The sequence below is a fragment of the Mustelus asterias genome, chromosome 9 (assembly GCF_964213995.1).
Source record: "Mustelus asterias chromosome 9, sMusAst1.hap1.1, whole genome shotgun sequence".
Taxonomy (NCBI): domain Eukaryota; kingdom Metazoa; phylum Chordata; class Chondrichthyes; order Carcharhiniformes; family Triakidae; genus Mustelus; species Mustelus asterias.
Genome location: NC_135809.1, coordinates 37,340,792 through 37,362,766, shown reverse-complemented (window position 1 = coordinate 37,362,766; position 21,975 = coordinate 37,340,792). Strand labels below are relative to the sequence as shown.

General features: G+C 43.8%; 1 protein-coding gene across 1 annotated transcript in view; it reads left to right on the top strand.

Moving 5' to 3' along the window:
- Positions 1 to 21,322, top strand: part of LOC144499216 (synapsin-3-like) — a 224,711-nt gene extending 203,389 nt beyond the window's left edge. The window contains exons 10-13 of the mRNA XM_078221335.1: positions 8,599 to 8,745; positions 11,926 to 12,019; positions 16,688 to 16,994; positions 20,715 to 21,322. Of these exons, the coding sequence (XP_078077461.1) occupies positions 8,599 to 8,745; positions 11,926 to 12,019; positions 16,688 to 16,994; positions 20,715 to 20,847 (681 nt within the window). The 3' untranslated portion in view covers positions 20,848 to 21,322. The remainder of the gene's footprint in view (positions 1 to 8,598; positions 8,746 to 11,925; positions 12,020 to 16,687; positions 16,995 to 20,714) is intronic.
- The last annotated feature ends 653 nt before the right edge of the window (positions 21,323 to 21,975 follow it).

Below are 21,975 nucleotides of genomic sequence, written 5' to 3'. Positions count from 1 at the left end.
AGTTTAGAGTCATGGAGATTTACATCACAGCAAGGGGCTCTTTGGCCCATTGTGTCATAGAATCATAGAAAGCCTACAGTGCAGCAGGAGGCCATTCAGCCCATTGAGTCTGCACTGACAACAATCCCACCAGGTCTATCCCCATAACCCCATGTATTCATCCCTGACACTAAGGGTCAATTTAGCATGGCCAATCCACCTAACCCGCACATCTTTGGACTGTGGGAGGAAATCGGAACACCTGGAGGAGACCCACGCAGACATAGGGAGAATGTGCAAACTCCACACAGACAGTCACCTGAGGCCAGAATTGAACCCTGATCCCTGGCACTGTAAGGCAGCAGTGCTAACAACTGTGCCACCATGCTGCCCTCTGCGCTGGCCATCAAGCACCTATCTGTTCTAATCCCATTTCCCAGCACTTGGTCCGTAGCCTTGTATGCCATGGTGTTTCAAGTGCTGATCTAAATGTTTCTTAATATTGTGAGGGTTCCTACCTCTACCACCTTTCAGGCAGTGAGTTCCAGATTCCCACCATCCTCTGGATGAAAATGTTTTTCCTCAAATTCCCTCTTAATCTCTGCCCCCGGTTATTGATCCCTCTACTTTTTCCTAATTATGTCCCTCATAATATTGTATATTTCAATCAGGTCCCGCCCTCAGCCTTCTCTTTTCTAAGGAAAACAACCCCAACCTTTCTTCATAGCCGAAACGCTCCAACCCAGGCAACATCCTGGTGAATCCCCTCTGCACCCTTTCTAGTGCATTCAAACGTTCCTATAATGTGGAGACTAGAACTTCACACAGTACTCTAGTTGTGGCCTGATGAATGTTTTATCGAGCTCCATAATAACCTCCCTGCACTTGTATTCCATGCCTTGGCTAATAAAGGCAAGTATTCCATTGCCTTCTTAACCACCTTATCTACCTGTCCTTGTACACAGAGATTAACTAGTCTTGAAGGCACAGAGACAGATGTTCCAATATTCCAGTAAAGGATGAGTGGTGTCCCAAGGGTAAGGTGTTGGATTGGGGGAAGGCTAATTTTAGTAGGATTAGGCAGAAATTGGCAGTTCTTGACTGGGAGAGGCTGTTTGAGGGTAAATCCACATCTGGCATGTGGGAGTCTTTTAAGGAACAGTTGTTAGGGCTATAGGACAGGCATGTGCCTGTAAAAAAGAAGGATAGGATTCGAGAACCGTGGATAACCAGGGAAATTGAGGGACTGGTCAAAAAGAAAAGAGAGGCGTATGTTAGGTCCAGGCAGCTAAAAACGGAGGGAGCTCTGGAGGAGTACAAAGAAAGTAGGAAAGAACTCAAACGGGGAATTAGAAGGGCAAAAAGGGGTCACGAAATGTCCTTGGCAGACAGGATTAAGGAGAATCCTAAGGCATTTTATTCATACGTTAGGAACAAAAGGGTTGTCAGGGAAAAAATCGGACCTCTCAGGGACAAAAGTGGGGAATTATGCTTGGAGCCCAAAGAAGTAGGAGAGATCCTAAATGAATACTTTGCGTCGGTATTCACAAAGGAGAGGGATGTGTTGACTGGGAGTGTCCCGGAGGGGAGTGTTGAACCGTTGGAGAAAATCTCCATTACAAGGGAGGAAGTGTTAGGTTTGTTAGAGAATATAAAGACTGACAAATCCCCAGGGCCTGATGGAATCTATCCAAGGCTGCTCAGGGAGACGAGAGATGAAATCGCTGGGCCTCTGACGCAAATCTTTGTCTCGTCACTGGACACAGGTGAGGTCCCAGAGGATTGGAGGATAGCTAATGTGGTCCCGTTATTTAAGAAGGGTAGGAAGGATAACCCGGGTAATTATAGGCCAGTGAGCTTGACGTCCGTGGTGGGGAAGTTGTTGGAGAAGATTCTTCGAGATAGGATGTATGCGCATTTAGAAAGGAATAAACTCATTAACGATAGTCAGCATGGTTTTGTGAGAGGGAGGTCATGCCTCACTAACCTGGTGGAGTTTTTCGAAGAAGTGACTAGAATGGTTGACGAGGGAAGGGCCGTGGATGTCGTCTATATGGACTTTAGTAAAGCGTTTGACAAAGTCCCTCATGGTAGGCTGGTGCAAAAGGTTGGATCTCATGGGATAAAGGGGGAGGTGGCTAGATGGGTGGAGAACTGGCTTGGTCACAGAAGACAGAGGGTGGTTGTGGAAGGGTCTTTTTCCGGCTGGAGGCCTGTGACTAGTGGTGTTCCGCAGGGCTCTGTATTGGGACCTCTGCTGTTTGTGATTTATATAAACGATCTGGAAGAAGGTGTAACTGGGGTGATCAGTAAGTTTGCGGACGACACAAAATTGGCAGGACTTGCAGATAGTGAGGAACATTGTCAGAGGCTACAGAAGGATATAGATAGGCTGGAAATTTGGGCAAAGAAATGGCAGATGGAGTTCAATCCTGATAAATGCGAAGTGATGCATTTTGGTAGAAATAATGTAGGGAGGAGCTATATGATAAATGGCAGAACCATAAAGGGTGTAGATACGCAGAGGGACCTGGGTGTGCAAGTCCACAGATCCTTGAAGGTGACGTCACAGGTGGAGAAGGTGGTGAATAAGGCATATGGCATGCTTGCCTTTATAGGACGGGGCATAGAGTATAAAAGTTGGGGTCTGATGTTGCAGATGTATAGAACGTTGGTTCGGCCGCATTTGGAATACTGCGTCCAGTTCTGGTCGCCACACTACCAGAAAGACGTGGAGGCTTTGGAGAGAGTACAGAGGAGGTTTACCAGGATGTTGCCTGGTATGGAGGGGCTTAGTTATGAGGAGAGATTGGATTAACTGGGGTTGTTCTCCCTGGAAAGACGGAGGATGAGGGGTGACCTAATAGAGGTGTATAAAATTATGAAAGGCATAGATAGGGTGAAGGGTGGGAAGCTTTTCCCCAGGTCGGTGGTGACGTTCACGAGGGGTCATAGGTTCAAGGTGAAGGGGAGGAGGTTTAACACAGATATCAGACGGACATATTTTACACAGAGGGTGGTGGGGGCCTGGAATGCGCTGCCAGGCAAGGTGGTGGAGGCGGACACACTGGGAACGTTTAAGACTTATCTAGATAGCCATATGAACGGAGTGGGAATGGAGGGATACAAAAGAATGGTCTAGTTGGGACCAGGGAGCGGCATGGGCTTGGAGGGCCGAAGGGCCTGTTCCTGTGCTGTATTGTTCTTTGTTCTTAATACAAAGTGTAGATTAGGGCCAATCAATTTACCTGAACAGAGCTCTCTCTTCTGCTACCTGCTCAAGGGTAAAATGATAGACTGCTTGAGTTCAGTTCCACACGGCAATATTACAGGTTCTAGCTTTTAGAAATCTTTGGACATGCACCCCAAGGTCCCTCTGGTCTTCTGAAATTCCTCGTGTCCTACTGTTCATTGTGTTTTCCTTGCCTGTTAGTCCTCCCAAAATGCATCACCTCTTACTTTTCAGGGTTAAATTCCATTTGCCATTGCTCTGCCCATCTGATCAGCCCGTCGATATCATCCTGTAATCTAAGACTTTCCTCCTTACTGTTTACACACTTACTGACCATACTCCCCACATTCACGACTAGATAATTTGCAGAAGATGAAGAAGCCAAAACCACCTGATGTTGGGACACAGAACGCCAAATTCATCGAATGTGTTGGGCTGCTTAATTCAAGACTTGAGTCCAGGAACAATAGGACTTATAAAGTAGAAATGAGTGGACAACAATGCAGTCAGTCTGCCCAAATAGTTATCAACTAGTTATTGTGAGCATTGAATATAACATGTCTGATGACTCAAATGTTCAATTCAGTTCAGTCTTTATCTATTTGCAGTTTCCGTCACTACGAAGGTTTTACATCGAGAGGTAAAGACAGCTGAGTTTTACTTTTCCTGCCTCGTAATCGCTCTGCAGCAATTATGTGGTGGAAGTGTGTTCCTTTGGCTAGTTTCTGTTACGCCCGCACACTTAATTAGTCTTGAAGGCACAAACACAGATGTTCCAATATTCCAGTAATACAGTGTAGATTAGGGCCAAGCAATTTACCTGGACAAAGCTCTCTCTGCTGCTACCTGCTTACGGGTAAAATGATAGACAGCCAGAGTTCAGTTCCACCTGGCAATATTACAGGTTCTAGCAGCTTGGGGCAAGTCCTGTGACATATCTCCAGAATCTTGAAGTGTTTAACAGAGCACTCAGGGTGCCTTTTGTCCTTTGAAGACATGCTGTTTCCATTGGCCAGAGCTCTGCCTCAGAAATGTAAAAATGTTGGTGTATTTCTTTGGACTTTGATTGTCGGCAGTCAACATAAGAACTAAGAGCAGGAGTAGGCCATATGGCCCCTCGAGCCTGCTCCATCATTCAATAAGATCACGGCTGATCTTTTTGCGGACAGCTCCACTTACCCGCCAGTTCACTGTAACCCTTAATTCCTTTACAGTTTAAAAATCTATCTGTCTTTGCCTTAAAAACATTCAATGAGGTAGCCCCAACAGTTTCAATGGGCAGGGAATTCCACAGATTCACAACCCTTTGGGTGAAGAAGTTCCTCTTCAACTCCATCCTAAATCTGCTCCCCCTTATTTTGAGGCTATGCCCCCTAGTTTTGGTTTCACCTGCCAGTGGAAACAACTCCCTGCTTCTTTCTTATCTATTCCCTTCATAAATTTATATGTTTCTATAAGATCCCCCCTCATTCTTCTAAATTCCAATAAGTATAGAGCCAGTTTACTCTAGTCTCTCCTCATCAGCCAACCCTCTCAACTCTGGAATCATGCTAGTGAATCTCCTCTGCACCCCCTCCAGTGCCAGTATATCCTTTCTCAAGGAAGGAGACCAAAACTGTAGACAGTACTCCAGGTGTGGCCTCACCAACACCTTATACAGCTGCAACATTTAAGACTTATCTAGATAGCCATATGAACGGAGTGGGAATGGAGGGATACAAAAGAATGGTCTAGTTTGGACCAGGGAGCGGCACGGCTTGGAGGGCCGAAGGGCCTGTTCCTGTGCTGTATTGTTCTTTGTTCTTTGTTAACATAACCTCCCTGTTTTCAAACTCTATCCCTCTCGCAATGAAGGACAAAATTCCATTTGCCTTCTTAATTACCTGCTGCACCTGCAAACCAACATTTTGCGATTCATGCACAAGGACACCCAGGTCCCTCTGCACAGCAGCATGCTGCAATTTTTTACCATTTACATAATAGTCCATTTTGCTGTTATTCCTACCAAAATGGATGACCTCACATTTACCAACATTGTACTCCATCTGCCCACTCACTTAGACGATCAATATCCTTTTGCAGACTTTCAGTGTCCTCTGCACACTTTGCTCTGCCACTCATCTTAGTGTCATCTACGAACTTTGACACACTACACTTGGTCCCCAACTGCAAATCATCTATGTAAATTGTAAACAATTGGGGTCCCTGAGGCACACCACTAGTCATTGATCACCAACTAGAAAAACACCCATTTATCCCCACTCTTCGCTTTCTGTTAGTTAACCAATCCTCTATCCATGCTAATACATTACCTGTGACACCGAGCACCTTTATCTTATGCAGCAGCCTTTTGTGTGGCACCTTGTCGAATGCCATCTGGAAATCCAGATACACCACATCCACCAATTCCCCGTTGTCCACCGCACTCGTAATGTCCTCAAAGAATTCCACATGAATTTAAACATGACCTGCCTTTCGTAAACCCATGCTGCGTCTTCCCAATGGGACAATTTTTATCCAGATGTCTCACTATTTCTTCCCTGATAATGGATTCAATCATTTTCCCCACTACAGAAGTTAAGCTAACCATCTTATTTTTGTCTACCCCCTTTTTTAAACAGTGGCATCACATTTACTGTTTTCCAATCTGCTGGAACCACCCCAGAGTCCAGTGAATTTTGCTAAATTACCATGAGTGCATTTGCTATTTCCCCCACTATGTCTTTTAGTACCCTGGGATGCATAAAATAAACACTTGCAAGGCTGAAATGAGTAATTATCAGGTTCTCTCAGCATTTGAGTTGCATTCCCACCAGGCATACCGACTGCCTGTAGAATAAAGCTGATTTCTTAAACATTCTCCTTAAACACAAGAAAAATGGGGGCTTACTGGCTCGTTACGCTTGTACACAGGGCAATGGAAGATAGGGGTGCATGCACAATAAGTGCCCCGACCGCTCAGCAACTGGCTTCCTGGCGTGAATAGGCTCCAGCCACTTCCCCTACTGGCAAGAATTGCATTTTGATTCATTATTTTTTCTAAGTGTCATACGATTGCATCTGGGAGCTCACTCAAAAAGTGGACACGATTGTCTCCCATTTTCATGCTCATTCAGCACTTATAATTTGTTTGGTAAGATCGCTACCCCCCCCCCCCCCCCCCCCCCCCCAATGTATAATATATATTCTATATATATATACCCATCTCAATTACACAACTCTCATCACAATAGCTTTTTTCTTTAGCTCAATCCTCTTCTAAAGAGTCACATAATAGAGTTGATAAGAGAACATGCTTATCAGACCAAACAAGCATCACAGATGGACTTCGAGATTTATTATTTATAGTCTGGAACAAATATTCCTTCAATTTATTTTCATCTGTATATGTTGTGAACCATTTTGAGTCACATCAGTAATTACAAGGTGCCTCATCAAACACATGTACAATATTGTTCAGCATCTTTGATATGTCCAGGAGAAGGAGGAATTTCAAGAGGCGATTTGTCATGCATACCAAATGGACTTTGCTCATTAAATTATTGCCTTATAATTCCCTCCCTTTATATCTATCTCCTATTTCACTTGAAGATTAGCCTTTGATGTCACGTTCCAAAGACGAAGAAAGCATTTATTTTAAGGTTTAAGTTTATTTATTAGTGCCACAAGTAGGCTTACATTAACACTGCAAGGAAGCTATTGTGAAAATCCCCTAGTTGCCACACTCCGGCGCCTGTTCGGGTACACCGAGCGAGAATTTAGCATGGCCAATACACCTAACCAATCTTTCGGACTGTGGGAGGAAACCGGGGCACTTGGAGGAAACCCATGCAGACACGAGGAGAATGTGCAAACTCTGCACAGACAGGGACCCAAGCTGAGAATTGAACCCAGGTCCCTGGTGCTGTGAGGCAGCAGTGCTAGCCACTGTGTCACCGTGCTGCCCTATTTACCCTACGATCTGCTTTAAGTTACATGACTGTGCAAAAAAACCATTCCCAGGAAAAATATGCAAGAAATCATTCCTCGAAAATCAGCAGTTCTCACACACACTATGTTGTACAGTATTTCTATTTTACAGTTGCACTGATAACCTTAGTGCTTGCGGGTTCCCAAAGTAATAAATCCTTTTTATAGAATCCTTTTATAGGTTGCTGTAACATTTTTGTTCTGCACCACATGTTGCTATGACTTCCTCGCCAAGATACAAACGATGAAGCTTTGGAGATAGGGAAAGGGAATTTACAAAAGGATGTAGACATATTAGGTGATTGGACATGGCCCATGGCAAATAGAAATAGAGTTCAAGGTCAGGAAGTGTGAGGTCATTCACTTTGGATCCAATTCTGACATATCAGAAGATGTTCTAAATTGCAAGAGACAAGAAATTGTGAAGAGGTTCAGATTTCCATGTGCAGAAATTAGTAACAGCTGGTGCACGGGTACAAAAAATATCATCAGAAAGGCTTGTGGAATGTTAGTCATTATCTCAGGGGATCTGGAATGGAATTAGAAAAAAGTTATGTGATTTCCTCTTGTGGGACAATCTGAAGTAAAGGGGCACAATCTTAAAATTCAAGCCAGGCCACTAAGAAGTGAAATCAGGAAGCCCTGAGAAGTCTGGAACTTTTTTCCTCCTGTGGATACCCCATCAAGTGAAATTTTCAATACGGTGGTGAATTAGATTCTTGCTGATAAGTAAGGCTATCAAGAGATATGAATCAAGCTCGGTTGCATGGAGTGGAGGTTTAGATTGGCCATTGTTTGATTGAATAGGGACTGGCATAAGATGATGAAAGGCCTACTCCCTGCCTATGTCAGCTTAATCTACTCAGCTCGTGACTCACCCATGGGCCAGTTGAGGTTCCTGCTCTTCTTCAGGGGACTCGCTGTAGTGGCCACCACTCCCAGTGGCACAGTTCTTGGAAGAAGAATTCTTCTTGGATGGGGAAGAAGTCCCGCATCAGGCTGATTAAAGAGTTGATGGCCAAAACATGGCTCTGGGGCGAGCTGGCCAAGCATAGGAAGACTTGCTCCTGACATTTACGCCGGAGTGTCAGGGATCCTCCCCTGCATGAAATTCAGCCATTAATTGATGATAGAATGGTAAATGTGGGAGTTTATGCACAAACTGATGCACTAAGTTCTCAAGTTTAACATTTCTGTTAGAAGGAATTAAAATTTTGAGCCTTGTTATTTGGTTCCCAATGACTATGGAGGGTGGGATGATATGAAAGACGTGCATTATCTACAAAATCACATACATTTAAAATTACATTGGATTTAGGAATTGTTTTAAACTTCTCTTGTTTTGGTTACGCTTCCTAGTGATGTCTGGAATGTTTACTAAACTGATTGCTCTCAACATATCTTCCCTTCTATTGCAGGTAATGGACAGTGCCATGCCACTGATTGGTGAATACATTGAGGAAGACAGGCAATTAATAGCCGAGCTGGTCATAGGGAAAATGAACGAGCTTCTGTCGGACAATCCTGCGGCAAGCCAGCAGAGAGCTGGAATGACGCTGAGCCAGGTTAGTGTACACACCAGCATGCAGGTTTTCATTCTCTACTTTATTCTTTCCTTCCTTCTGCGATGATGTGGATTCTTTGCTGGTTTATGGTTCCACAGAAGATGCTAGGTGCCCTCTCTTAGAATCATGAAAACATTTCAGCATGGAAAGAGACCATTCATCCCATTGTGTCCATGTAAGAGCAAGTTGCCTAGTCCCACTTTCTTACCCTTTCCCAATAACCCTGCAATTATTTTCTCTACAGGTGTTTATCCAATTCCCTTTCGAAAGTCATGTTGAATTTGCCTTCTCAGTAGTCAATCTTTCCAAATTCTAACCATTCAGTGCATTAAGATGTCTTTCCTCATGTTGCAGGTGGTTCTTTAACCAATCACCTCAAACCATAGTCCTCTGGTTCTCGACCTTTCTGCCAATGGGATCAGTTTTTCTCTATCTACTCTTTCTAGACACTCATTATTTTGAACATCTCAATCTTCTCTAAGGAGAGAAACCCCAGCTTTTCCAATCTACCATTAAAACCATTTTGCAAAGTTTTTCTGCACCCTCTCTAAAGCCTTCACATCTTTCCTAAAGTGTGGTGTCCAGACTTGGGCACAATACTCCAGTTAAGGCCCAAATGTTACAATCCCCATGGAGATCGATAACTTTAAAAAAGAAATTTGACTTGCCAGTCGCCAACTTAAACAAATTGCACAAAGTTTCACATTTCAGACTTTCACTGAAATAAACTGAACTAAACATTATTTTGCAGGCAATTTATAAGCTATAGAAAAAATCCTTGTTAATGCTTTAATGTGACTAAAAATCTTTCTCCATGGTTATACTTTACTCCCTCCCTTAAGTCGTCCAAAGATGTGCGGGTTAGGTGGATTGGCCATGCTGAATTGCCCCTCAGTGTTGGGGGGACTAGCTAGGGTAAATGCATAGGGTTATGGGGATAAGGCCTGGGTGGAATTGTGGTCGATGCAGACTCAATGGGCTGAATGGCCTCCTTCTGCACTGGAGAATTCTATGATTCTCTGACACTCTTTTCTCCTGGGACAAGCTCCCAAGATCTTGCTTCCCTTATTTGTCTTTTCCAGCCAGGTAACTTCTGATCCCTGAACTGGTGAGGGCTGAGATTGCTCCTTCTGGTCAAAGTGAGGCAAATTTTCCAGTCTCATTTAATCCTCATGATCTCAGTTTCTTCAACCCGAGTACAGGTTCCCAGCCACATTCTTGCATAATGAACAATAGTGTGACTGCCTCTTATCTCTCAGCTCTCTCTTGTACTCTGGCAAAACTGTTCATCCAAAAGGGTTAAATAAACCTCTAACACTTTCCCTAACAAAACCCTTCGTAACAAAATTGTTCAAATTCCTCTGGGCTGTTGTAACTTTGTAGCAATTTCTTCAAACTAGTGAAAATACTTTTCAACTCCTCAGTGAATATTCCTTAACAAATCGAAATCAACATTTAAATTTGAATCAGTGTAAAGTTTCCCTGCTACTCCCTATTCATGGAATCGAAACCTTTTGGACACAGTCCCAAAACATAATAATCTTATTAAACCTTGCATTTGTAACACCATGTTTTACAAAGGTTCATCATTACTTCAAAAGCAAAATACTGCAGTATACACCTGAAAACACTGGAAATACTCAGCAGGTCTGGCAGTTTCTGTGGAGAGATGAACAGAGTTAATGTTTCAGGTCGTGACCTTTCATTAGAATTGGCAAAGATTCGACTGCAATAACTCTCAACTAGATGAAATGGGGGGCAGTGGGAATAGAACAAAAGCGAATGTCTGTGATAACGTTGATTTGGGATTAGCTTCCTCACGAATTCTGTGACACCCAGCTCTATCTCTCCATCACCTTTCTGGGCACCTCCAGTGCCAATATCTAGGGCGGGATTTTCCGGCTGCCCTCACCCCAAGGTCGGAAAATTCTGCCCGAGGTCAATGGAACTTTGCATGGTCTGTGTCCCACCTGCTACAATCCCGTGGTGGGAGGGACGGGAAAATTCTGCCCCTAGTCTTGGATGAGCTGACAGGTAGGCATTGAGAAGGTTGCAGCCATTCTCTTTGGCCTCAGCATAAATGCTATGCCCTCAACATGAACTTCATCCCTTTCCCTCTCCACTGTTCACAGTGTTGGCACTCTGTTCAAAACTGAGCCAAATTTCCAATTCCACTACTTCTAGTTACAACAAACACCTACTTCCACCACTGGAACATTGTCCTCTTCCACTCCTACAACAAGCTCATCTGCTGTTGAGACCCTCATTCATGCTTTCTCCCCTCCACGCTCTATAATGTCACAAACTCCGTAATTGTTGGCTGCGCAAACAGCAGGAGGAACATACCAAAATCCCACCTATCCACCTCATCAAACACCGCCTGTGACAGAGAGTGCAGATCCAGCATTGGACTTTACAGTCACATCAAGACCCACAACCCCAAAATGAAAGAAAGTCATCCTTGGTTCCAAGGGACTGCCTGGGAAGAAGAAGCAGCCTGTTTGCTATCCTGTATGAAGTCCTGCTCAACCATCATTCCCTATCCTTGCTGACTGCAATGGCTTAAGTTTCAAATTTGTAATTATTTTGTTTGTGTTGAAATTTCTCTGGCATCACCATCCCTGCAAATCTTTTCCAGCTCCCCAGCTCTGCACCCATTTCTCCTGCACCTCGTTCAAATGCTTTAACTTTCCTATGTTAATGACAGATTGTGAATGCAAGATAATGTTGTATCTTGCTGATCACAAAGAATAATCATCCCTCCCAGCCAAATGCCAGATCAAAACTTCCAATAACCAGGAAATTCCCTGCAATGATATTGTGAATGTTTTCAAATATTTATTCCATTTCAATTCACTTCTTTACCAGGAGGGAACAAAGAGATCGGTTTTCACTGGTTTACTGGGAGGAAACAAATGGACACTGGGGGCAGAATTTTACCATCCCACCCGCCATGGGAATCGTAGCGAGCGGGGATGGACCATGCAAAGATCCATTGACCTCGGGTGGGATTTTCCCATCTTGGAGCGAGTGCAGCCAGAAAGTCCCGCCCAGTGTGTTTGTTGAACTAATCAGGAGCCTTTAGTCTCCAGGGAATGATGAACTGTATCAATAGCAATTCAAACTATTGCCCACCCACTGCACCATCCCTATATTCACCTTAATCTCTTATATCAACAGATCCAGCCTCAGTCAACAAAATCGCAGGTGCATCCTCTGCCAGGAGCCACTTCCCAGTGGGGCCAGCCAGCCCAAGCCCGTCCACCGCCTCAAGGTGTGTAACATCTATATGTACATGAGGGATTGGACCAGTCATAAGGCAATTCAGCATTTCCTCTGCATGGAACTAAGACAATGCCTTTAATATATGGTTACATGATAGGTGAAGCCAAGAAGCATTGAGTGAACACCTCAACCATTTCAGTTTAAGTGAAACTGCCCTCAACCCTGACAAAATAATCCTTACTCTCAGTTGGATTGTCTGTAATAGTAAACAGCTACCCATCCTCCATTCAGGGTGTGGGCTTCAAGTGAACATCTGCTGATTTCAGAATGAACTGGGTTGTGCTAAAAGGTTTGAGATTAGTCAAATCACTCCCATAGTATCAAGTTTGGGGAGTCGATGGCCTAGTGGTATTATCGCCAGACTATTAATCCAGAAACTCATGTTCTGGGGAGCTGAGTTCGAATCCCACCATGGCAGATGGTGGAATTTGAACTCAGTAATAAAAGAAATCTGGAATTAAGAATTTAATGATGACCATGAAACCATTGCTGGAAAAACCCACCTTGTTCACTAATGTTCTTTAGGGAAGGAAATCTACCATCCTTACGTGGTCTGGCCTACATGTGACTCCAGAGCCAAAGCAATGTGGTTGACTCTCAGCTGCCCTCCAAGGGCAACGAGGGATGGGCTATAAATGCTGGCCAGCCAGTGACACCCATGTCCCACAAATGAATTTAAAAAAAGAAACCTGCCTAATCTGGCTTTAAGAATTGTCTTCATTGTGTACTTTATATTAAAGAAAGTGTGAATTTACTTTGTTTGAAAACACATATGTGTAACTCAATCCAAAATCATTTCCATGAAAAGGTAATGTGACAGAATTTGCAGTGCCGGGGGAATATTGTGCACTGACATGTTAGAAACATGCAGACAATACAGCTCTCTCTCACTCTTTTTCAACTGAATTCAGCGCTGAAGATTGTGCAAAAAAAGGAGGACCTGAATCTTCACTTTGAGGATGAAAAGTAGGAGTTTCTGGATCCTAAACCCACCCCCGGGGGAGCACCAATTGGCAAGGGGGGCGGGGGGGTGGGGGAGGAGGAGGAGAGATTCCTTTGCAGGGCAGCCAATGGCTGCACCCCCATCCAGACAGACAGATTGGAAGGAAGGGCTTCTTGCAGAAAAATCCCAATCTGCCTCCATTATCAGCCCATAACAAGGCTTTTAATGAGTCTAATTGGCTGCCCATCTTATGAGGGCCAGACAGCTCTGTCAGCCCCAAACCTGCCTCGACCAGAACGCCAGCTGGTGCCTGTATTTTTGGGCCCTTTCCAACTCCACTCCCAACCTTTGCAAAGTCTAAAAACAGTCCCCTGGTGTATGGGATCTGATCCGATCACCTAAACAGTTTCTGTCATGGGATTGATGCAAAAAGCCTAGATGCCCATATAAGGAGCCATTTATTGTGTTTTGCAATTGAGAGAACCTTGTCACTCAGTGAAAGTGAACACTTCCTCTAAACAAGAAAACATGGGGCTGCATGGAATGGAAAGGCATGCATCTTTCAAAAGCCAAGACTGGCAGGGTTTACCCGATTGTAGTCAAAGTTTAAAAATTAAAATGAGGCTTGCAGCACAGCTGTATTACTTTCCCTTGATTACATATCCGAAGGTTGGGTTGGAAAAGGTTGTGACAACTTCCACAACTTGTCTGCTGATTATCTGCAGCTTATGGTGTGTGTGGTTCCATGGCAGCATCTCTAATTAAATGAAGGCAGCTTCTGATATGATCAGCTATGTGTGATGGGCTGTGAATGCCAGGTCCTGGGCTATTGATAGAGGTGTGGTCTTATCTCACTCTGCACCTAAACCTGTTCTCCATCCTGATTGAGGAGAGCCAGTAGAGTCACGGGCCAGGGTTTTACCGCCCCACCTGCCACGGAATCGGAGCGGGCGAAGGCTGGACAATGGAAATGTTCATTGACCTCATGCAGGATTTTATGGTTTTGGGATGAGTGAGGCCGTAAAATCCCGTCCATGAGGTGGAATTTTTCTGTCCTGCAAGCCACGGGAATTGTAGCGGATGGGAGCAGACCATGCAAAGGTCCATTGACCTTGGGTGGGATTTTCCGGCCTTCGGGCGGGCACAGTTGGAAAATTCTGCCCATAGAGTCCTAGAGATATATAGCACAGACACAGGCCCTTCGGCCCAACTTGTCCATGCCGACCAGGTTTTCTAAACTGAACTAGTCCCATTTGCCTGCGTTTGGCTCATATCCCTCTAAACCTTTTCTATTCCTGTATCTGTCCAAATGTCTTTTAAATGGTATAATTGTACCCAACTCTACCACCTCTTCTGGCAGCTCATTCCACATACGCACCACCCTCAGCGTGAAAAAGTTGCCCCTCAGATCACTTTTAAATCTTCCCCCTCTCACCTTAAACCTATGCCCTCTAGTTTTGGACTCCCCTACCCTGGGAAGAAGACCGTGGCTATTTACCTTATCTATGCCCCTCATGATTTTATAAACCTCCATAAGGTCACCCCTCATCCTCAAAAGATTTATTTATTATTCATTCAGGAGATGTGGGCCTCTGTCTTGGACAGAATTTATTGCCCTTGAGAAGATGGTGGTGAGCTGCCTTCTTGAACTGCTGCTGTCCAAGCGCTGTAGGTACACCCACAGTGCTGTTAGGGAAGGAGTTCCAGGATTTTGACCCAGCGACAGTGAAGGAACAGTGATATATTTCCAAATCACGATAGTGAGTGACTTGGAGAGGAACCTCCAGGTGCTGGTGTTCCCATTATTCTGCTGCCCTTGTCCTTCTAGATGGTAGCAGTCGTGGGCTTGGAAGGTTGCTGCCTAATGAGCCTTGGTGAGTTCCTGCAGTACATCCTGTAGATGGAACACACTGCTGCTACTGTGCATTGGTGGATGAGGTGCCAAGCAAGTGAGCTGCTTTGTCTTGTCTACAGAAATTTTGTTTATTAGAACTTCGATTGCAGCAGGAAATAAACCAGGCCCAGGGAAAGTCATGGAGCAGATATACTCGTATGTAGAACTGGATCCTTTCAGAGCAACAATAATTAATGCAGGTTACACAATGAAAATCAATGTTAATGCTTTGATGAGAGGAAGAGAAAATACACAAGTGTAGCATCAATTTTTTGCTGCAGGAACCTGGCTTAAAAATGTTAGCTGCATCAAGTAACACCAATGGATGAGTCATGCACCTATTTTATATGAGTGAAGTGAGGAGGGACAGTGGTTACCTGAAGAATGAGTATGTGAGAGATACAATTAGTATTATATTGAAACTGATGCTGGCCATTACTGCAGATTCCTTTTCCCTATCATTTTTCTCCACCACAAAATTCCTATATACAGTGGAGCCCCGATTTTACGTGCACCGATTTAGCGCAAAATCGGATATTACGCGATCGCGTGTTGGACCCTTTTTTCTACTATTTCCGGTTTAGTGAATTAGCGCGACCCTGATTTAGCGCGACCCCGATAACATTCGCGATCACATTTTATGGACCCCAGCCATCGCGTTAAAACGGGGCTCCACTGTATTATAAATCAGTAGAACTTTAGGACCCAGACTCAACATCACAATTATCAGGGCAAGTGTCAACTGTGCTAGCTGCTGAGCATGAAAGCCAATCAAGGAGAAAGTGACTCTAGTCTGTTGTTCTGTGCTTCCTGGAGCTTCAGAGTGCTGGAGGTCCCGAAGCAACTAAGAATGGTCTGTGCCACTAAAAAATAAATTTTGGGGAGGCGATGGCCTAGTGGTATTATTGCTAGTATTTAATCCAGAAACTCAGCGAATGTTCTGGGGACATGGGGTCGAATCCCGCCACGGCAGATGGTGGAATTTGAATTCAATTTTTTAAATCTGGAATTAAGAATCTACTGATGATCATGAAACCAATGTCCATTGTCGGAAAAAGCCATCTGGTTCACTATGTCATTTTATGGAAGGAAATCTGCCGTCCCTACCTGGTCTGGCCTACCTGTGCCTCCAGAGCCACAGCAATGTGGTTGACTCTCAACTGCCCTATGAAATGGCCTAGCAAGCCACTCAGTTCAGGGGCGCCTAGGGATGATCAATAAATGCTGGCCAGCTAGAGATGCCCATGTTCCACGAATCAATTTAAAAAAAACACTCCATCCCCCCCACTGTGCACGCGCGCACACACACACACAACAATAAAAAAAGCCTCATTCTATTTTTGCTAAAAGAATGCTACAGGAAATCAAGCGGCCCACGTAGTGATGGGTGTCTACAAAACCAAAATAGGGTCAGCTGATTTAGTGACTTCAGTTCAATTCATCCGATTGCTTTTTGTTTATTAGGCACCTTGCACCAATACTACATAAACTAATGTTGTTCTGAATCCTGTGTGTGCAGAAATCATGCATGTTGTTCCTAGACTGACGAAATGTCGCAGCACTTGCCTCAACTCCAGGGAAAGTCTGGTTCTCACCTACTTATTGACTCTTTATGTAATGACAAACACTGCCTGGTGAACTTGTTCTTCCCTGTATTACCTTCGAAAAGTCTTTGAGCAAAAAGTTTCAAAATCCCTGCAGATGCTTCATTCCAAGCCACAGAACATTTGGCGATCACTTAGGAGGAAATGCTGTAGAAGGGATGGGAAAGAAAAAGAAATCAGACTTTGCTAAATTAACATTCTTTTTCTTCAATGCAGGAAGCCCACGACAACCCCAAAGCCCTCAGATTCAGCGTTCCAACACAGTACCTCACCAAAGACCTTCTCCACAGGGTCAGCAACCCCAGAGTCCTCAGCCCAGTACAAATCAGCAAGAGAAATCTCCAGGTTCAGCTTCTCCAAAGCAGATCAAATCTGCGGGCACCTCCCCTAACCAGTCATACAAGCCTGGAGCCTTCACTGCACAGCCATCTAGGCCCCCTGCTCAGGGCCAGGCTTTTTCACAGCCAAGATCTGGAGTAGCAACACCACAGCAGCAGAGCACAGCACCACAGCCACTGCTCAAGTAAGTAAAAAGTTTATTTATTAGTGTCCACAAGTAGGCTTACATTAACACTGCAATTAAGTTACTGTGAAAATCCCCTAGTTGCCACACTCCGGCGCCTGTTCAGTAACACTGAAGGAGAATTTAGCACGGCCAATGTACCTAACCAGAAATAAAGGCACTGGAGAAGGGGCACCAAAGATTCACAAGAATAATCCCAGAACTGGGAGCATTTAACCCTCAGGAAAGGCTGGAGCTCTAGAAAAGACAAGACTTAAATGTGTTGGAAGTCTTTAAGATTATGAAGGGGTTCAATAATCCAATAGGATTTCAGGAGAAACCTCTTTACCCAGTGAGTGACGAGAATGTGGTTGAGGTGAACAGCATGAATACATTGAAGGGTAAGCTAGACAAACATACATGAGGGAGAAAGGAATATAAGGATATGCTGTAGTCTGAAGACACAGTTTTAAAAAGATAAATGTTAAATATCTTGAACAGTATTTTCCTCCCAACCATCCCACCTCACATTCTTTCCCAGCCAAGCTGGATACTAAAGGAATTTGTAACAGTTTTCTGTCAATAGAGCTGTCTAAAACGCAACTGTGAGTTATCCAAGAACCGTTCAGGGTAGCCTATCCAACATTCCTTACACTGTGATCACTGGTAAGAGCATTGAGATGAGGGAGTAGCCATCAACTCATGTCATGTTCTCTGTGGCATGTCACATTAGTACATCATCACACTGGCCAGAATTCTCCGACCTCACCAGTGGTTGGGATTCTCCAGTCCCGCAGAAGTGAATGGAGATTTGGCTGAGTGCCAAATTCTCTGTTCTCGCTGGCAGTGGAAGCTGGCTGTGCAAGACCAGAGAAATCCAGCCACTGTCACCCAACTGTTAAAAACGATAGTTCCCATTCGCATCACAGCTGTAGCAAACTAAGGCAACACCAGACTATGAATCTTCCACAATAATCACTCCTAGTGTTTTGTGCACATCTTTTGTCAGAGCAATATCATACTTTTGTCAGTCATGTCAAATGTTAATCCAGCAAATTAGAAATATAAAAAGTGAAATGTTCAGCAATTTAACAGCAAATATTAAAGATTCAGCATATTGCACCACAGAACTTTAGCCACCTTTGTGCACACTTTTTTCTTCCTCTCAAACTGCTGGAGATATTTCATATCCATAATAGATATCTACCCCTTACAATTGTGATCCCTATATGGACTAGCATCATAATTGGCAAAAGTGAGCACAAGTGAGTTTAAAGAACAGTGGATTCATAGAAACATAGAAACTTTAGAAGGGGTAGGCTATTTGACACTTCGAGCCTGCTCTACTATCCATTTTGATTATGGCTGATCATCAAATTCAATATCCTGATCCCCCCTTCTCCCCATTTCCCTTGATCCCTTTAGCCCCAAGAGCTACATCTAATTTCTTCTTGAAATCACATATTTTGGCCTCAGCTACATTCTGTGGTAGTGATTTCCACACATTCACTACCCTCTAGTGAAGAAATTTCTCCTCACCTCAATTCTAAAAGGTTTACTCCTTATCCTCAAATTATGACCCCTACTTCTGGACTCCCCCACCATTGGGAATATTTTTTCTGAATCTACCCTGTCTAACCCTGTTAGAGTTTTATAAGTTTCTATGAGATCCACTCTCGCTCTTCTAAACTCCAGTGAATATAATCCTAACCGATTTAGTCTCTCCTCATATGACAGACTTACCATCCCAGGAATCAGCCTGGTAAACCTTTGCTGCACTTCCTCAATAGCAAGGAATCCTTCCTCAGATAAGGACACCAAGGGGTTGGGGTGATCGTGGCTGGCCAGGGAACGGGGACATAGGGGCCGGCTTGGGGAGGTTCGGGAGGACAGCGATCTGGAGATGGGGGATTGCGGGGCTGGCCAGCGATCAGGAGGTCGGAAATGCGGGGCCACTGTGCATGCACCGATCTCCGCACGAACAGATCAGTGCACACGCAGTAGTCCGATCAGTGCTATGCAGCCGGCCTCTCCAGCGGGAATAGGCACCACCCCTCCCGCTAGGGCACTGTGTGATGCACAGTGTGTCAGAGATTCATTCTGGTAATCCCGCTTTAAAAATCGGTGCGAGTTACTCCAGTTTTCTCACAGATTTGGGACTTAGAATTTTTTTGGGAGAATCCTGGCCATAATGTGAACAGTTGAATCATTAACATATAATGTGAACAGTCCTAGCACAGATCCCTGCGGTGTCATACTAGTCACTACCTGCTTATCAGAAAAAGACCCATTTATGCCAACTCTTTGCTTCCTATCTGCAAACCAGCTTTCTATCCATCTCAAGACACTACCTGCAATCCCATGTGCTTTAACTTTATATATTAATCTGCTGTGTGTGACCTTTCTCAAAAGCCTTCTGAAAGTCTAAATAGACCACATCTACTGGTTCTCCTCGGTCAACCCCACTAGTTACATCCTCAGAAAATTCCAATAGATTCATCAAGCTTGATTTCCCTTTTGTAAATCCATGCCGACTTTGTCTGATTATACCACTGCCTTCCAAATACTGAGCTATTAAATCCTTGATAATGGAGTCCAGCAACTTCCCCAGTAACGACGTTAGGCTCACTGGTCTATAGTTCCCTGTTTTCTCTCTACCTCCCTTTTTGAATAGCAGTCTTACATTAACTACCCTCCAGTCTGTAGGAACCAGTCCAGAGTCCAAAGAAATTTGGAAAATACCACCAATGGATCTCCTATTTCCAGGGCCACTTCCTGAACTATTCTGGGATGAAGATTATCAGGCTCTGGAGATTCATCCACCTTCAATCCCATCAATTTCCCCAAAACCATTTCTCTACAAATACTGATTTCCTTCAGCTCCTCACTAAAACTTGTTTCTCTCTGAACTTCTGGTACATTATTCATGTCTTCCTTTGTTCTATTGTGAACATTGTACAACGAAGATAAAAGGTCAGTCCACCAATTGAATTAATTCAATTAAATCTGCTAATTAGTGAACTTTTAACTGCAAAAACAACTATAGAAATTATAATGTAGGACAGTATGCATTGTCTGTACTGAGTTCAGAATTAATAGGCAGATCTTCTAAACTCCTGTCTGAATTCCTTATGTGATGTGAAGCTTTGTAGTGGGACTATTAATTTAGAAAATAGATTCTTAAAGTCTTCAGGAGGAATTGTCCCATCCCACCCGCCACGGGAATTGTAGTGGGGAGGGGGCAGGGGCAGACCATGCAAAGGTCCGTTGACCTCGGGTGGGACTTTCCGGTTTTGGGGAGAGCATGGCTGGAAAGTCCTACCCTTCAAGTATCTCATTTGGGACACGAAGATATCTGCAGTGGGGGAGTGAAAATATGTCAGTAGTACAGTCAACGTGTAGTTCAGAGATCAGGGTTAAGTTGAATTGTTGGACAAGCTTAGAGGGAATTTTTCTATCGAATTATGTGAAAATCAATCCAGATGCATTGAGTGGTAGCCCACTGGGTGGTTGAAATGGGAAGCGTTCCTCTTGCTAATACTAATCGCCATCATTTTGATGAACACAAGCAAAATCACCAATGGTTCAAATTTATGATATTCCTAATGGAAACAATAGGGATGATTTTAAAAATAAAGGCTGTTTTATTTAGTACATGGGCAATAGGTTTTTCTTTTGGATATTCAGCATAACAAGTATTACAGCTGACAGAAACCGCTCCGCATTTAATTTCTCTTTCAGCAAATCACAATCATTGACAAACAGTTTCAGTATTACTGAGCCCCCTCAGCGTACTGGCGCCAATGAAGATGAAGCGAAGGCAGAGACAATTCGGAACCTGAGGAAGTCCTTTGCCAGCCTCTTTTCTGATTAACCCTTTACAGTATTCTCATGTGTGAGTCAATGAAATCGATGAACTGTGGAAATCCACGGCACCTACCAAACTGTTCTCAAAAGGATGGTGGGAATTGGAGATGGAAATATCTGGATTCTGTAATGCAAACACTCTTACACGGATCAATGGGCAGTGCATTTCACTTTATGGATAACAAGCTGTAAAATGAGGTATTGTTTTCCAACTAGGACAAGAGGCAAAAAGAAATCCTGCTGTGCCAGGTGTGTGTGCAGATGTTAAGTGTGTGTGATGTGAATAACTGTGCACTTTATCTCTCAAAGCAGCTTGTTGGGTGTCGTATGGAATGCTGTTGTTAATCAGAGAATCATCATTTATTTGGGTTTAAAGGAACACTATGTAAAATGGACAGATTGTTATTCCCTGATGACCGAACCAATCGATCTATCCATCCATCCATTTAGGTCATTCCTATCTTCTCATCCATTTCAGTTTCAGGCATAGTTTAAATCCAGTTCAGAATCACTTTACGTATTCCTCTCCTGATTCAGTTCCAATTTGAATCGTAGATATTTTATTTTCCTCATTCTAATCCTTGATGATTTTGCTCCGGGTAGGAGACAAAAATAAGGGAAGCATTACTTCTATGAGTCAGTACCATTTTAGGCAAACACTGACCTCCAGTGTTTTTCCATAATTAGTAAAACAGCACAGAAGGAATTCCTTGATCTGGGCTGCAAACATGTGGATGATTACTACCTCCCTATCTTTGTTAGTGTGACTAACAAAGGCTTCTTTCCTAACTGACATCACCTTTGGAAGATAGTAGGGTGCTTTGGAGGGAGGGAGAGTGAATGCAATTGGCAAATGCCAAGAGAGTTGCATTCCACATTTAACTGCAGTTAGATGCTGCTACTCAGTTCATCACATCCGATCACATCAGTCTGAAATAATTGCCCCAACTACTGACAGAAACAGTAGGACAGCATGAGCTTAGCTTTCAAAACATTCTCCTTTTTTGTGCCTGTGTTTGAGGTCAAAGACAATCCTGAGTTTGCATGCTTTGCCCAGAGGCAAACCGTGAAGCTACTTGCAAATGTAAGCTTCCAACAGGATGATACAAGGGTTGGGAATCCATAGTTATGAGGC